We start from the raw sequence: 18738 nt of genomic DNA, 5'->3' as shown, positions 1-18738 counted from the left end.
GATGAGTCCATGCTGAATGGCTGCTTTAGAGCGCAACAGTCAGTCAGCACAGAGGAGAGAATCTCATCACTAAAACAAACAAACACACCCTGCTGAGGCCTCCCACTAATGAGGAATGGCCCTGGTTCTCTGTCAGTATGAAGGAAACAAAACTGTATCCCATGGATACTGCAGATGGGAACTATGTAGACGAGGAGTAGTAATACTGTAAAACCACATCGGTTCAAAATATGTAAAGATATCATTTTAGCCAATTACTAAGCCATCACTTCTTCCATTCTGATGACGCTTCTTGAGACAGGATCATATTCAGTGGTTTCAGAAGTAGGGGATGCGACTTGAGGAACATCACTCATGAAAGTGACTGGTAGAACTACATATGGTGCTTTCAGTTACACGACTTTCACCTGCCCAAATCTCACATCCTGATTCAACGCGAGATATGCAAAGCTTACACTGAATCAGACATGATGCACTTGGGATGCATCTGTGCTCAAGTTGAATCATACACCAGTCTACTGTGTGAAAGCTAGCACTTAATGCCACTGAGTCTTGTTTTCATCATCATGCAAGTTGATTGAATCCAAATGACATGCGAGGGAAGGCTCTCAGATTTTTTCCTCGGTGTGGCTGCTTTGGAGACTGCATGGATTAGAGCTGGGTTCTTGTAGACAGCAGGATTATCATACAGGACAGGCAGGAGCCTTACTGGCACTCCAGACAGCCGCCACACCACTGAATGCCATGTAGGAGCACCAGAGCCAGCAGCAGATGACAATTTAATGTGTGGGGCGACTCTACATGACACACGATGAGGACAGATAGGAGTGTAGGGAAAAATGCTGGCAACTCTGAAGAATGAACTCACAGCTACATTTCATAGCCTCTTTTGTCGCTAGTGTCTGGAATGGGAGTAAATTACAGGGCTTTGGCAGTGGATATTTAGGTTGCATAGAATAAAAAGTTGAAAATATTTCCTAAAAAAAACAAAAAAAACAATCCAATTTCAATCTCAAAATCTGACCCATTTTTATTGTGTCTGCTGAATCTGTCATCTTTCTGCAACATTCAAATATACTCTCGCATTACCAAAGTCCGTGGTTTAACTTAAAAATAAAAAGCCATATATCTAGACTTATCTCATTTGTGGGGTGGGAAAGCGCTTGAAAAATGTGAGAGGAAATGTATGTTATGGATTCAAATGCTTGATTTTTATCAAAGAACATATTCTGTAACATAGAGCTGTAACAGAGAGAACTTGGCAGGCCAGTCCTCAGCAAACACCTGATATCCTACAGACAGAAATGAACCACAATATGTCCATTATGGCTGTGCTATGAAAGCCTTCAAAACGTGCCTTGGTGTGGAATGATCTCTTGCTGAGTGCTCTTTTTTTTTGCTCGAGCTAGCACATTCCATCGCCATGTCCGCATGCAAAACCTGTTGTCTGTGTCAGGGCACTACACTTTGTGAAGACAGATTAAAGGTACCATATATTTTGAAATACAAGGTTTTGGTTTCTTCCCCTTGTATTTTGAAATACAGTTACAAAGTCTACTTTCTGTCAAAAGCAAAACTGTAGTTTCTTGGCTCGTTGAATATGTGCATTGCAATAGAAAACAAAACATTTTCCTTGTCCTGTGGAAGTGTCAAAACTAGTCTACGCTCACAGATGCCTGATTTTATTCCCCCTGAGAGCGATTTTGTGTTATTTATTCATTCGTCATGTTTAGCATTAATATTTTATAGGTTTCAGGCGCCTCAGACAGGGCTCTCCGGGGAGCGTTTTTATGCTGACTGCTTCCTTTGTCCCGTGACTGACAGTTGAAATGTATTCATTTCATCTCTCAGTTGTAAATATTAATGGTGTCAGCTCCATCTGGGAACCTCCACCTGAAACAAAGCCCTCCATGTTAACCCAACAAGGTCCTTTATGTGACTTTATGACATCCAGACCAAAGCGATCTGGGTGGTGTCAACATCATACATTTACAATACCCTGTGCTCCTTTTGTCTGACTGACAACCCCATTTGAATATGTCACTCACCAGTGGGGAGAGGCTGGCAGAGAGCTTACACTGGCAAACAATAATAACATACTGACAGCAGGGATGAGACATCACAAATATGTAAATTGATAAAGAAGAATGATTCAGAGGAACGGAGTATGTCAATAGCCATTATCACAAATTGAGCCGGGGGGATGAAAATAGACCTACAGGGTAAGATAAGGAACAAAAACAAGGAATCTCAGTTAAACAATGATTCAAGCCCTGGAGAGGCAAAAAAATGCCTTAATCAAAAAAGAAATTACCCCTACAATCACTGTAAATCAATTCAGAGCACACAATGCCCAATGAACCCCTTCATGGTTTCTAACTGGTCAATAATGCTAATTTTGTTCTTGGCTCCACTGGAAATGCAATAAGAGGCCAGAAAAACATTAATCAAAGCTTTGAGTAAAAGGGCCAGATCACATGGAAAAACCAGATCACCTAAGAGAGGCTAAATTAACATGTCAGCATAAACAACAAACGAAGGCTTTACTGCAACAATCAAAACAAAATCACACAGTCCAGCGGTTATTAAGGTTAAGTTGGTTAATGACATACAGCAGTTGATTGGGCTCTCTTGTTCCTCTTTGTGTTGGGGGAGGAAAATTCCAGTAAGTATCCTTTGTGTACTGTGTAACATGTTTTAATCTTGAATGAGGGAGCGTGGGGTGTTCCTCTAATATACAGAGAGATCCAGCTGTGTGTGGAAAAATGAGATGGCTCCAACAGCCTATTCACTGTGTGAGTGAAAGCACTCCTGTTTGATATGAAAAGTGCAATACAAAAAACCAATGTCTTTAACAGTGATAATGAATTCACTGTGTAACAACATACAGTTAATGTTTTACTGCAATACTGAAACACCTAACGCGAGTACTGTATTCAGAAGAGAAAGAAAATCTGTAGGTTGTGTCTCAAGGGAGAACACACATGTGTGATGAAATCACTGTACATTTTAAATAAAATCTTTTTTTTTTTTTTTTCTCAGATGCGTGCAGGTGTGCACACGTTAGAGGTTGCGTATCAGTCAGGGCATGTGCGCGCATGTGCTGGATGCATTTGCACTCTTTTTGTGTATTAATGTAGATGATGAACACTGCTCATGACAATCAGTCATGCTGGGTGAGCATAAACAGAATGGGAACTCACCCATACGAGCCTTCCACAGCAGTTTCCTATGCACATACTGCATATGCACATACTGCACAAATACTATCACATGTCAGCTGCACAGCGCAGACTTTTTGGATTTGTCATGTGAAAAACAGAGACCTAAAAAATTTACATAGATACATCTGTGTGTGTGTCTCTGTGTGTGTGTGTGCGCGTGTGTCTGTGTGTGTGTGTGTGTGTGTGTGTGTGTGTAAAATATATGTGCAGATGCAGAACACACAGCTGAATTTATGTTTAACATCACTCTCCATCGGTCTGATCCTTCAGTGTGCAGAGGCCTTCCACAGCTGTTGTAATATCAGGCGGCAGAGGCCTCAGTGTGTCCCATTTCACTCTGACCTCCTCCTGAGACTCGTGTCACTCATTTGAACAGGTGTACTGGGATGTGAGCACAGGCAATGATGGGCAAACCTTTTTAAATCACTTTTTTGGAACTCCATATGGGTCAACGAGCTACAGTTAAAGTGACAGCAGTTGTTCTGAAACTGTTACAACAGGTTTGATCTGCAATATATGCATAATTAACATGATTTAACTTTGTGTAGACAATTGTCGCTGTTGTGCATGAAGGAACGATTCAAATTCAATTTCAGGGCAGATGTAACAGGGAACAAAAGAGCCTCTCTGAGTTGTCTTTTTGTCTTGCTCTGAGGCCCGATTTCTTTCATCGTCAGATGAGAAAAAGGAGAGCGGAGGGGAAGTGAGACACTAACGGGGTGCTGGTCCTTTGACATTGTCTGGCTGCTGGAGTCTGCTGGATGAGGTTGAGAACTCCTAAAGAGCCTTTGATCAATGAGCTCCTCATCGATGACAACAGAACACCTGCTTCCTATCCAAGGGAGGAAAGCCCCAGTTACAGTTTAGACAGGCACCAGTCAGCCCAGATTAACCTCTGGCGTGCAAGCTCTCCAGAGAGCACATCTCTAGCCAGGCTCTCCAGACAAATTATTTTACCAAACCCGTGAATGTAGGTATCATAAAACTTCAAATGATACTCTTCACAGACACACAAGATCACATATGCACACAAAACCAACACCACAACATTTTTTTTTTTTTGGTAATAAATTAAGTTCCCCTGTCAGAAGATGATTAGCCATATTATTTAAGGGTCAAAATTTGACCTTGCACTTATCAGAGCCTTAACATCTTCAGGCACTCCGCAAAGGTCTGCATGAAAACAGAGATTTGGTTGTCTCTTTGCACTCCTAATAAAAAGCAAGTCATACTGGTATAAAAAACCCTCTATCAAACAACATGCTCAGCTGCATCAGAATGTAAAACTACAAGATGCAACTGAAACTCTGATAGCAGGTAAATGTGTTTGTGAGGACAAAAATAGACGTGAGGTTTAATGTTACACTGATGTTTTGATATACGAGTCTAAGCAATCAATTAAATCCTTGTAATTAAACTAACCCGATTATTCCTTTAAGTACAAGTAAGCAATTTAAGATTTACCTTAGAGAATTTTGTCTTTAATGATGGAATTATAGTGTCATGCAAACTTGGAGTTGGTGTACACCGAAGATTTGATCCAACTGCAGGATGACCGAATGAGAGCATCAAGAAAAAGACAGGAATGGGCCAACACAGTGGTACCACGGGCTATTCCCAGAATAGACAGTGACTGCGTCGTTGAGAGGGATGCGTATTGTTGTCAACAGACACTGGATGTCTAGGCTGGCCCTGATTACTCATGTTATTAAAGACCCTCACCAGGCCCTTTTTTAAACCTTTTCACATTCAACAACATGTTGTTTATTTAGAAATTCATGTCCAACAGAACTGCCACCATTGATTGCAAGCTAAATCAATCTAGTGCTTTTTAATTTGTTTTGGAAAATGAGCAATTTGGCAGAAAAAAAAAATTAAAATACCATTGGATTGAACAATTGTCTGATGTACCCACCAACAAATACCAAGGTGGCCTAAGGGTATGTTTAGCACATATGTCAAAAGAGGTAAACTTTCCCTTTTTATCTAATAAATGTTGACTGATTTGTTATTCAGAAACAAAGGTTAGGAAACACCAGTTTGATCTGAGTGTCTCCTGTGTCAACACTCATTAAAATGGTGCAGTCAGCTGCCCAGCTAGGCTATGTGTTCAGCCCCTTCATTTTGCAAAAAAAAATGTATAAACGCTGTATAAGACCGTCAACAAAAAAACATGCAAACACGGTGTTTCTCTCATCATCTCTTAAATTCTCAGGAATAAGAAGGCATTTACACTGAGCTTGTCTGTCCACAGAGCTCTCAGTTCATTTTTACTTTAACGCTGTTTTTGTTCGGGTCCATTCTTTTGCCCTTAGTAAGCCGATAAGAGACAACAACAAAATCTCTGCGCTCACTCACATTCTTTTCACTCACCCCCTAAGTGAAACGATCTTACATCCAAAAGCATGAGAAGGAACAGCCTATGTAAGTGCAGTTCTCCTGTGATCTGCTGAAGATTAGCTTATTACCCTGTCCCTGATGATGTTTGTCATGGAGACTTGGCTCCAGTGCTCCACTTGCTGCCACATTGAATAAAAGTGTTTATCCTGGGCCTTTCCAGACCACACAATCTGCAGATGATATCACCACTATGATATGAGCAGGGATAAACCTTATAAGTCCTCATCAGTGAAGATCACAGAGTATGTACAGTATCTACCTGAGATTCACTACAAATACCAGACAGGGATTAGAGTTCAATCTACCACAGCAAGAGTATTCCATTCATATGCTGCCAAACTACTGATGTTTAACCGCCATTCTCATTTATATAAATTATGGAGACAATAAACATTGCCACAACTATGAGAGTGCAATCGCATCCCACTGCACATTTACACTGCTCAGCTAAGGAAGATACAAAGCCCTGTCGCTTAAGGTTAAACTTTGCCTGACTAGATCAGCATACGCAGCATTGGAAACTATGTGATCATTGGCTTATGCGGAACTGACGGAGATTTAATGAACCCACATCAACACTCTCCTTCTATAACGTCCAACCCAGGGCGGACAGCAATGCCTTATGTACCTGCCAACACATTACCCTGATCATGTATCCATTGGAACAAGCACTGAGACCCTTTTGAACAATAGAGTTTGAACTGACTTTGCCATATGTGCTCCTGTCTACACTGTTTAGGACGGAGCAATGCAGCTACTGAACCTACCCACAGCAGTCTCTGTAAATGAAAAGAAAAAAAAACACGGAAATGTATCACAGCTCCTCTGGAAATGCATAATCCAGCTATTTCAGACCGACTCAACACTATGTCTATTCAGGACGTGTTAGCTGGGAACAGCTGGGCCTTTTCCTGAAACTTGGAGTTGACTTTGCCACATGTCTACCTGTCTACACTGTCTAGAACTCAGCAGCACAGCAACTTAACCTTTTTTTTCTACAAAGAGAATAAAGAAAATACATCACACCTTCTTTGGAATGCCCAAACCAGCGATTTCAGATTTATTCAAACACCACGTCTATTCCAAATTTTTCAGATGTGAACAATACCCCAGTTCCCCAAACCGTTGCTCTGATTACTTGGGGCCTTTCGCATCTTTATTCTATTAAGGCTCTCATCACCTGGTTTCATACAGTCAAATAGTCATCAAGCTTGTGACTGGGAAAATCAGGAATGCTTGAGTGGGGATATAGCAACCACATGAGACAGATGACTGCAGCCAGGGTTCAGGCACAAAGATTTATCTCAATGAAAGAAGTTTAACAGGCACTGAAAACTTTCATCTCAGAGCTTCAGATTTATACTAAAACTTCAAGGTCTAATCAAAGAACAATGAACACAGTTAGAAACAATTGTGCATCGCAGCTCTCTTGAGATGGTACACTCACATGGATAAGCATTAGGATTAATAAGCATTATTCGTAATAGCCAATACAGGCTTGGCTGCACACTTTAGACTGACTTTGAACACCAGCCATGTGATTCATATGTGGGACATTATGTCAGTTTTTTTCATGTGCCTATTATCTTTGCAAGATATCATTATCTCACCAATAATACCGCTGACAGTACAATAAATGCATAATACAAACCACCAGGTCAATAATGTGTCCTATTAATCAGTACACAACATTACATGACAGTCAGGCTGGTTTACATATATGACGCAGATCAGTTTGTGACTGAAAAGAGGGAGAGGTGAAAGGGATTAGATGAATTAGAGCTACTGCAGTAAGTGCTTGAGTGTGTGGAGGTGTGAGAGAATCTTTGCTGTCTTTCTAAGAAGAGAGGCAGGCAAATCCTTATCAGTCCTTTCAAATGACATGAGAAACAGATGCTGTCGTGCTTGGCTTCTATAATTAAAGAATCATGGTTATTAATGTATCTATCTGCTAAATATAGAGACTGAAGGGGTATGTAGGCATGCAGTGGGGAGAAGTCATTCCCTGCAGGGCTCAGTAATGCTGACCATACAATGAATAAAATAAAATGGCCATTATCCCACTAACTCACTAAAATAAAAACTGTGTGATGGAGTGGAGTAAAATGGTTAAATCAATGTCCCCACAGTCCACTGAAACATAAAGATACTATTACTTCTTAATGGTACGACCGTTGATGTATTCCTTGATTGCCAGAAAAATGGATCTTTCAAATCCTTTTGTCTATAATCTTGGAAGAAACAACCACTAGGGGATTCATTAGTTGTGCTTGATATTTCAATCCAGTCGACAGGGAGGACCGTGTCTAACCATCCACGTTGCTCCCCTCCACACTCCAAATTAGTCAATTAGTAGTGTCATTAAAGCAGTGGCAGCGTGGGGGATTAACACCGGAGGGAAATAAAAGAGACAATCTGCCGCATGTTCGCCGAGGATATTGCTGATTTTCATCCATCAGCTGCTCCAGATGGGAAGACATTAGTAATTTATATTCTGTCAACAGTGCCCAGGAGAACACTGCCAAAATCATTTCCTCAAAGCAACCGTGCTCTCAATGAATGTAATCAGATCCTCCTAGTGTTGAAAAAAAAAGCCACCTCTCCAGTCCCTCTATTCATCTAACCTATCTAGCTTGTGTTACGACGGACTGTAGAATTTTTACTGTTACTGCACTATCATCCAGTCAGACGGAACAATACCCAGCCATGTATTAATGTTTGGATTTCAGCGGCGTCTCAGTGAAATATAATATGACATAATGTGAATATTACGGATAGAGGCAGACATATATCTGGCAATGGTCAGATGCCTGCCTACCACTGGCTTTCCTCTGGATCCCATCAAAAAATCAAAGAGACAGAGCGAGAAAGGCGGTGAAGGCTTAGAAACTGCAGGGCTGATGTCACTTATGACTGTGACACATTTTATGTTCACTATGGGAGAACATGGTGTCCTTTTTCCTTCATTAGCCAAGCAAATAATATTTTTTATATTATATATCCATATCACACTTGCATTAGTGTCCCACTGTAGAGGTACTGACATTAAAACACGGCTCATCATCAAAACGTACATTATTATGCTTTTTATGTGACAGTGACGGTGAGATAGCCAGTTGTATTTTCCTTAGAACTGCTCAACAAAAACAATGCTTTTGAATGTTAACAGGACATCTTTAGCATATTCTAAAAATAAAGCCAACACTTCTGACGGCAGAGAAGAAATGTAAAAAAAAAAAAAATTGGTATAATCTGCCAGTCTCACCTCTACAGATGGTCCCGTTCTCCACCGCCTCATATCCTGCCTTGCACATACAGCGCCCAATGGGCACCAACCATTCTCCATCACCATTACAGTAGAGCTTGATGGGCACGTCCACCTCCTCTGCGTTGGGTATGCACGTACCCCTCGCCGCCACAAGCGAGGTGCTCTCTGCTCCGGATAAGGTTTCTTGGAAGATCGCTCCATTGCGGATAATGCGGGGACACTTGCGATAGAAGACTTTCACGGCGATGAGAGACATGCAGCCTCCATAATCCTGAAAGGCCAGGTAGAAGCCATTACGAGACACAGGGCCAAAGCTGCGCACCTCAGTGTTGATCTTCATCACTCTTCCACCCAGGTCTACCTGTGAGAAACTCTCATCAGCAGCGATTGTGTCCACCTTAATCCAGGGATTCTCCATCCACGCTGGGGACACTTTGGTGGCGGTGTCATGGTCAGACTCATAGTAATACAGGTTAAAGGTCTCTTTGCAGGAACCTGGCACATTGGGGATACTGCTGCAGTCCCGCACGGAGAACTTCATCTCCACGTGGATGCGTTGGGCCCCACGTCGCCGGATGTACTTAGTGCGCACCCAGTTGTTTTGGTTGGCGTCGAAGACGTTGCACACCTGGTACGTGCGAATGGTATTCATGTTTTCATCATAGCCACTCACCTCCTCCCACTGCAAAACACAAAAGCACAGGTAAATGAGTCAGATTCCCAGCTGAACATGTACTACAAACTACTAGATGGTTAATTCTGATTTCACTGATTTAAAAAGGAGAGGTATATCAGAACCGTAGCAATGGGTACTAAAAACTAAAAATAAATATCAGGTGAGTGAACTTGTGACAATTCCATTAAATATGGTCGGTCATATTTCCAAATCCGCTTTAAACAGTGCACATCAATAACTGTGCTGTGATCGTGAATTATAATGCACTGGGACAATTATTGTCGGCTGTTTTTTAAAACCTCACCCCTAATGATGGATATATTGTCCAGCCCAGCTCTGCTGTTGCTGTTGTAGAGTCCATTAAAACTTCTGTGAAGAAATGTGAGACAGAGAAGGAGTTAGCAAATCACTAAGTTACGTCACCACTCTGTAGTACAACAGATTCAATATCTCTGCATGCCTTAACACACAAAGCATTGTTAACATAGTGTTAATATGCTACTACACATGCTCATCATCAGATGAGAGGTGACATTAACTTTAAGTGAAGGGTCATCAATTCTCTGTAATTTACAACTGCTTAGGGACAGGGCATGCTGGGTACTCCTTTCCTTTACAGCAAGCGGGACAAAACCTAAAAGAGTTCTGTCATCTGATGCATTCTCAATTATTTAGTTAGTTATATCAAAGTCCTGCTGTGTATTTGCAGAGTTGGTGGAAATTGGAATCTACCAAGAGTCTCAACAGGGTGATTTAGAGGAAAGGACAAGGCTACATGGGTCAAAGAAATACTGACTGTATGCCAGTATCTAACATACCTACAGCTACAGTAAACCCCATCTCCAGGAAAAGAGAATTAAATTGTTTAACAAAAGCAGTTCATGGAATGAATTAACAAACATTTCACAACTAAATCATCAGGCTGTAGCTGCGATGCAGATGCCCAATGAGAAGATCAGTGAGGTGTTCTCAGTGATGGTCACATAGGGAGAAATGCCATGGCATATGGACCACAGACTCCAGCAGAATGTAAATGTCCTGTGTGTGACAGAGGACTGTCCAAATGCCCAAGGCATTTAGGAATCCAGGCTTGGTGAGTTAAAGAATGGCTCCTGGAGAAGGAAGCCAGTCCCTCTGACACACGATCCTGAGAGTCTTGTTAAATACCAGCTCGATAGAGCCTCAGCCCTAAAGTGTTTCATTCATATTTCAACAGCTTCTGCAGCACAGGGACGACCTAAGCTGTTCTTCTCAGGCAACACCAACACTGCTGTGTTTGGGATTCAGAAAAATGAGTATATGTGATGTGGTATTCGTGGCTGTGTGTGTCATGGAACTACACGCAGATATCTTAACACTAATCCTTTGTGAGTTACAGAATTATGCAGGGACACACAAACTAAATATTTATTCAATCGATTGCATGAAGTCTGATCAAATGAGGCATTGCAAAAGAAGAAAATTGCAAATATCTGTACTCGGGGAGGAAACTGAAATATTTCTTTCTGTATGAGCTACAAGAAAATAGTGATCATCAAAATAAGTATGGTAAAAATTACAGTAAATTGATGGTAACCCCATAACCAGTAATGTACTATAAATTCAACGTTACAGCCAGTAGATTTGTAAATTTAAGTTTCGTATTTTTTTTTTCTTTTTTACAGTTCACTGTTAAAACAACCCCCCACTCCATCTGTCGATGCATTCCTACAATAGTAGAAAAGCTCTCTCTCTCTCTCTCTCTCTCTCTCTCTCTCTCTCTCTCTCTCTCTCTCCCCCGCTCACTCACTCTCTCACTCTCTCTCAATATTTTAATGAAAAGTAGGGCAGCGAGAGCCCAAGTCCTGCACATATAATCCTTACAGGCTGTGCAACGCTCTGCGCGCCACGCTGGATTAATCCCAGGGGAAACGTGGCTAGTCTTCATTGGATTTTAGGTCAGCGTGCCAAGACACAACTTTCAGTCCCACATTTTTTATTTATTCATTTCATTACCCTGTTTGTGCATCAGATCCCATAGCAAGCTAATGCTGCAAGAGCGGTAAAGTCCAAGTGCTGCAGGGAGGTGAAGTCGGGTGTTCTGAAAACAGTGTTATTTACTGGGGTCAGTTTCCACTATGTCTAAACAGATCTACTGACAAAGCACTCTACGCATAAAAACACAAAGAGTCCACCCACATGACAGTTCTGTTTTTGTTTTGGGCACTTTTTTTCCCCCACTTTGTTTGTTGCGATCTGCCTCAAGGCAGATATTTGGATATATATATTTTTTTAAATGTGTTTGTGCGTCTAATTTATATGACAGCGAGACTTGCTGCTTTACGTAGTGCAACGAAGAAGTAAACAGTGGTACAAATTTCACAAAGCATAACATCCACAATACGTTAAAAAAAAAAAAAAAAGAAGGAGAGAGGGATCAATTTACTGCTGTCTATTTTCTGTTGTCATAAACAGATATTTACAAATCTTCAATTTTCATCTAGGTTTCTAAAATGTTATTCTGAATCCCTAAAGAGCATTTTGAGAAATGTAAATTAAAACAACCTAATGGCACAATGAAACAGCTGAAACAGTTCTAAAGCTTTGAACCAATGAAACAGTGTGAATCGGCCAGAGACCAGAGAAAAAAGCAGAAACATATCAGTATATGTGGGCCCACAGATACTGTGAATTTGTGCTAAAAAAAGAAACTTTGAATACCAGTAGGATGAGTTTAGCTTTTTGTCTGTTTTTCCCAAGAGGGACAATAGAAAACCTCATAGACAGCACTAAAAAGATGCTGAATAATTCATGGGGAGCTAATTAATTCACAGTAAGCTTTGATCAAACATGACATGCTCTGGCAGGAAACCCCTCACAAACTCTTCATCCTTCCATAGTTTCAGGCCAATGCTGCACAAATACGGCACACACACACAAACACACAATCTTACACACACGCACACAAATATAGCAATACTTTGTATAAAAAAAATCTGGGTCCATTTCCCTTTATTTTGCAAGGAAATGTAAGATGCATGTCTGTCCATAAAGATTAAATATGATATCTGTTCGCAGACAAAAGAAGCAACACTTGGCACATCACTTGGCAGCATGTCTCACTGCAAGCATTAGATACCAGTTCACTTCATGTAATGGATCTGAGTGGAAGAGAGATCAATTTGCTCTGTGTACTGTAATGACCTGTGCTTTATGTTTTGGTCTGTTTGAAAATTCGCTCCTCATTCAGAGAGGGGACAGAGCACATTGATCCTCTGTGCTCTAGTTCTGTCACTCACATTCCACATCTCTTATGTGTGTGTGGGATGCTAAAGCATTCAGCCGACTGCCAGGGCACACACAATATGTTCAGAGAGCAAAGCTCCTATGGATCCATATTGCTAGGCACAAACAACTGATTTCAGAGAAGCATGACAGGTCATTTACCTCAGAAAAGCCCATTAATAAAAACAGTTATTCGTGTGAATCCAGAACAAACTGTAATACTATTGATAAAACACTGCAGCAGCTTACAGGTTCAAGTCCGTAAGTCCAAGCTAACATGGTAAGTATGGCTACATTTTCACTGTAGCCCGTGCAATTTGAATGCTTTGACTTGGTTCACAGATGGAGCTCATTTTGAATGTACTGATAACCACCATTCTCTTGGAAACTAACAATGGAATCCAAAAAAAAAAAAAGATAAGCATATATCTGACCATTAAACTCTCCTGATACAAAATTTCAGGTGAAACTAAGATTATGGTTATCACTTCTAGGCTTGCACAGGCACAGTTGAGAGTTTTGAGTTAGGGGTCAGTGGAGCAGCTCCCTTCTAGTTCACAGTTCTATCACTAATCCCCTCAGCTCCCAATCTAGAACTTTTGTTTCCATGGCAATATGAGGCATGGGCTGGATCAGTCACCCAGGACAAGTCTCCCAGGCTCTACTTGCTCAAAGAATATGTGCTCACTCACTCACTGCACCCTATTACAGATCAGCATGATCCTCAGAGATAAGGGGTTAGCACTAACCCAAACAGAGAACAATAAAGAACTGTTTTAAGACATCACTGTTACGCTGGGTGTACAGGCAGTAAAGCAGCAGAGGCTTACATGGCCTGTGTTTTCCTCATCTTTCAAAGCTCAGGGTGTCCACTGTGAATTGTACATGATACGCCAGAAGGATACAACCTGCAATGTCCCAAGCACTGTTTTTTCCACAGCGGGCCTGTGTGCTTTCCAATAAGTGGGAAATCAGGTCAGACCATCGCTGACACATGACTGATTCAAAAATATCACAGCAAATTCTTTGCATACTTCAAAATGCACATACTACTGCGGCCATCATAAATTCATAAGCTTGTCGTTTAAAAATATAATATTTAGCAGCTATGCCCATATTATGCCCTCTTAATGAAAGCCGGGGAAGGTTAATTTCAGAAATAGTAGACTCAACTGCAATATGATGATGAGAAATTCTGAGATAACAGAAAGCATATCAAAAACGCTTGACCAATGGCTTATGTTTTTTGTAATAATAATGTATTAAAATCTGACTATGGGATAACGGAGATGCATAGGCAATGGCCAAAATAAAGAAAACACTTGCGTCAGTGAGGGATGCAGATGGTAGGCTCAGTCATTATTTTGGCTACCATGGCTGCAGGAAGACTAACTGAGAGAGAAATGATTGCTTAGGCACATTTGACAGGGGCTCAGTCTGTTCAACTTTCTGATGCTTCATGCAGAACAGTGGCTATGGCGATGTTGGCATAGTAATCTGAACGAAATACATCAAAAAGAGTAAACTGTAATCAAATATACACACTTCTTGACCATGACCATCTTTAAAGCAGTGTATTGAGAACTTCACAGAGGAGGAAACTATGGTTGGGTTACGTCTTACAGTAATTAAAAAAAAATGCATATTTAAAAGTACAGGGGTGCGAAGAATGCCGGCTGTTGTCTGGCGGAAAAAAAGGGGGGGAGTCATTACATGATCAGCTCACCTTTGCCTTGTTCTAAACAAATGGATGGGTGCATGTGGGGTGATCATGTGGGTAAACACCATAGGAAACCTCCAGGGCTATGACAGGACTGTATGATTGACACCCATGGTGGAGACCTCTGGTGACTCTGTAATGGAGTGGTGCATTTACCTGGCATTGCTTAGTTCCACTACCAAAAAAGAGACACTAGCACAAAATTTGAGTCCTTTATGTACTTTTAATGCATAATAGGAACTGAATTTCAGCATTTTTCAACAATGTCTTTTTGTTTGGAAAAAAAAAGTCATTTCTTAGATGATAAACGAGCTAATTCCACCTAACCCTTTTGAAGGAGAAGTAAATGGTAAGGTAATACAATGTCATTCTGAAAGATTGCCACTGTTCTTTGGGGAAACATGTCTATCCTTAAGTTAACACTACATCCACAGTTCATAAGGGGTCACTAAATAGTTTGATGATCATGAAAACCATGATCCATGATAATCATTACATCTCAAACCAAATTAACACTCATGGAGGAGATTGGAGTGTTTCATAAGACTTTCAATAACCGTCTTCAAAACCACAAAATATGGAATTTGGAAGAGTGATATTGCATCCATCAAATAAAGTACAGTCCCTTGCAGAATAATTTCCGAAGCAGACTGAAACCGTCCTGGCAGCTCATGGTGGCTGGGTGCCCTATTAATTCACTTTATGACTCCCCAACGAAAGCTGAACACTGTCCCACAATATACTGATCACGAATTTGACAAGTATTGACCGTTTCTTATTGAGGACATGACGGTTATGGAATATTGGCAAAACACTAAAAAATCTATATTTTAAAAAAGCAAAAAGAAAAAAAATCGGAAACTTCAGAAAAATGCACTTTTAGATGAGGGCAATTTTCCACTAAAGGTTAAAAACCCAGGGAGATAGCAAAAATCCTAATGAAGCACAGACATACCTAAACCTGCATATACAGTATTTTGTGGAAAAATTTTAGGATCTTGTTTCAAAATAACAACATTAAATAAAAATTCAGATTATTATGATGGCTTACTAAATATCCATTTGTAAATAGTATCTGCCTCAATGGATTTCAAAGTAGATTAGCAGCTTCAGGCCACACGAGCAAATTAACTCCTCAATTGATTTTTAATCACTCTAAATACCAAACCTTTAGCTCTGGGACCTCTACATTTCTTTGTAAAACTCTCAATGGAAAAAAAATTGGGTCAGTGACACAGTTGTGTCTGAATCTAATCTGTATCACATAGAAAAATAAACTCATTACATTTAGCAACTTTACCTTAGGCATGTGTCTCTATTGTTTCTATGAGCTTAAAACGTGCAACAAGCAATGGGTGACTCAGTCTGAGTTCCAATGGATTCTTTAAACCATACAACACAATAATAAAAGATGATTTTGTCTACTGATTTAACATTTCATTTTTAAATCAGTTCCTCCATCCTCCCTAGTGTGTATGCCAATTTCTCTCAAAATGAACCATTAATCTGCAGCAAACAGAATAAAATAGACTATTTCATAAATATTTCATTTTTGTTATTTTCCATTCTACAGCACAAAGATGTTTACAAAATAATCATGAAAATCATCATTGTATGGAGACAAGCTCTCTTGACAATGAAAGCAATTCAGATAGTGTGTATATATATTTAATTTCTGTTTGTTATTTGCCATTCTACACCACAGAGCATTATTTAAAAAAACCATTATAAATCATCTATCATACTGAGGCAGACTCCCTTGATAAAGGAAGACAATGCCAGCTCTGATGTTGCGTAGTCAATATAAAATATTTGCTTTGGCTTTTATCACGTTTTGCTGTCGTGCTGAGCCAAACCGTAGACACCGAATCATGGGAGAAGTACAGGTCATCCAGTGCATGTCTGTTCCGACGAGCCAGGCCCGGCTGAGCCAATGGCTTGTGACATGACTGAAATCGGTCAGGTTTGCCCTGCTTACATAAAGGTCTAGAAAGATGTCAGTGGAGCCAGGGGGAGGTCCAACTCCTAATATAGAGGGACAGGAAAGAGCATCAGCTAGAGAGCTCCGACAGACGTCACATGGACCCAGCACTCCTAGATGTCACATGATCACGAAACTGTCACTCAGGTTCTGTCTGCTCTACAAAAGATTGTTGTCTCATTTTAAATTGAAAAAAAAGAAAGACAAATTGAAAGGTTTTTACTCTCAATGATTTTAAGCAATAACATAACAGAATTCATTCATAAGCGCATACGTGGACCTCAGACATCTGTTTGGAACGAGATTCCACGTAGTTTTGGAGTTTGGGGTTGATATAGGCCTACACTATTGCATTTTGAGAGCCAAAGATGTAAACTCTAAAAAGAAAACATGACCGCCTTAATCCTGGGGCAGTCAGATAATAACCTTTCAGCAGGATGACATAAATTACATTTACTTGTTGAGTAAAACCTCTGATTTCCACACGGGAAAAGCTGAAAACAAACACATTATAAAGTCGCTTCCAGATCAGTAATCAGATTAATTCAATTGACGGCTTAGATTTGACTATTAAACATTCCGCACAGTGATGAAAAAGCACAGAATAAGTAGCTTTTGCACTAAACTCCCAAAATCCACCAAAAAGGCCAAACAAACAGAGGGGCTTGATCTCCCTCCAAACCAAGGCTGCACTCCTACCAAGCCTATTGCATGAACAGAGCACCTCTTACCAAAATTAGAGAGCATTAAACGCTGAAATAGCAAACTTACATTGAGGAGAAGCAGTTGACCCCAGGTGAAACTGAGAACTCTAAATCACTGTGAGTTTATATCATGGTAAATTATTCTAAATAACAGCAGCAGTAAAGAAGGGAGTGGGTTTACAGCATAAGAGACCACAGAGCAGTGGACAGAATCTAACAGCTCATTGCACTCCTCTGCCACAGGCAAAACCATGCAACAGGTACACCTCTCTCATTTAGCCTGCCCTTTATCTGCTCTTCTGGCATTATATTTTGACTGATTGTTGATTTTGTTATTGGAACCCCCCCCCCCCCCCCCCCCCCCCCCCCCCCCCCCCTCTCAAACCAGCTCCTTTGCAGGTTCATTATTTTCCCCCCAACTGTTCATGAGACTACTTTATGCCTGTATATGTTATTTTTTAAAAATTTGTTTTCTTTTAACCATATGTTGCTCTTTGTTCAGTACTGGATTGATCGCTATTCTATGCATTTCTTTATTCACTTCAATTTGCAGGTGGTAATTTGTACACATACACAAATATAGAATCTCTGATCATACTTTTTCATGATTATTATATTATTGTACCTGATTCCATGTGTCTGCGTGTATATACACACACACACACATATATATAAGAAAATATGTATATATACATAGGCTGTGATTCACATAATTATGGCGCATGCTTTCGCTCCACTGTGGTGGTGGGACTCAGGTGATGGAGAGAAACTGGAGATGCTCAGTCAGGAGCTGGTGACAATAGACAGTACAGACGACGTTCAAATGCGGATTTTGATAGACTGCCGAATTTTAACAAAACGAATGGCACTGGCCTACTCCCCTACTTGTTGGGAAAAAAATAATCGGAGAAGTAGGCTGAATTTTGATTTAAAAGAATATGTTACCATTATTAAGAAATTCTTTTGGACAGACACACAGAGATCTCGTACAGAATGCTTATTTTTGGACATCCTTTTAGACATATTATAGATTAAATTAAACGAAGTAAAGAGAAACCGTAACTTTCCGCTTTAAGAATAGTGTGTCCATGTGAAACCTTTAGACACAACGACGTCGCCAGAAAACATGGGCTGGTACACTACGAAAATAGTCAGTACCACACCAGAAATGCACCTGCCCCAAATGCGCTCCAGTGAGAACACACTACACTAACAATAACCAGAACCTGTTTTATTATCACACAGTGAAGTCTTATCTAAGCAAATAGAAAACGGAAAAAACACCTAAGAGCGGTGAGGAAGATGTGTTTTTCTGAATTAAAAATGATATCGTTACGTGAAAGTTCAAGTCACATAGACATTTCAGACCATGCGCTCTGACAGAAACACTCGCTCTCTTACCTTCGACTGCACATACAGTTGGTATTATCCATAATAAACGTATAATATCCATAACTGACAAATATCTTGGCATTTGAGTAAAAGCATCCAGGACATTCAT

At 40.4% G+C, this 18738-nt stretch overlaps 1 protein-coding gene across 2 annotated transcripts in view; it reads right to left on the bottom strand.

Moving 5' to 3' along the window:
• Positions 1-18738, bottom strand: part of ephb2a (eph receptor B2a) — a 32908-nt gene extending 14170 nt beyond the window's left edge. For both annotated transcript variants that reach the window (XM_030769807.1, XM_030769808.1), the window contains exons 1-3: positions 18639-18738; positions 9873-9937; positions 8890-9574 (exon numbers count right to left, since the gene is read on the bottom strand). In XM_030769807.1, coding sequence (XP_030625667.1) covers positions 8890-9574; positions 9873-9937; positions 18639-18738 — 850 coding nt within the window. The remainder of the gene's footprint in view (positions 1-8889; positions 9575-9872; positions 9938-18638) is intronic.

The sequence above is a fragment of the Chanos chanos genome, chromosome 3 (assembly GCF_902362185.1).
Source record: "Chanos chanos chromosome 3, fChaCha1.1, whole genome shotgun sequence".
In the NCBI taxonomy this organism is placed as follows: domain Eukaryota; kingdom Metazoa; phylum Chordata; class Actinopteri; order Gonorynchiformes; family Chanidae; genus Chanos; species Chanos chanos.
The sequence above is the reverse complement of the archived record's forward strand: the minus strand, read 5'-3'. Positions and strand labels throughout refer to the sequence as shown.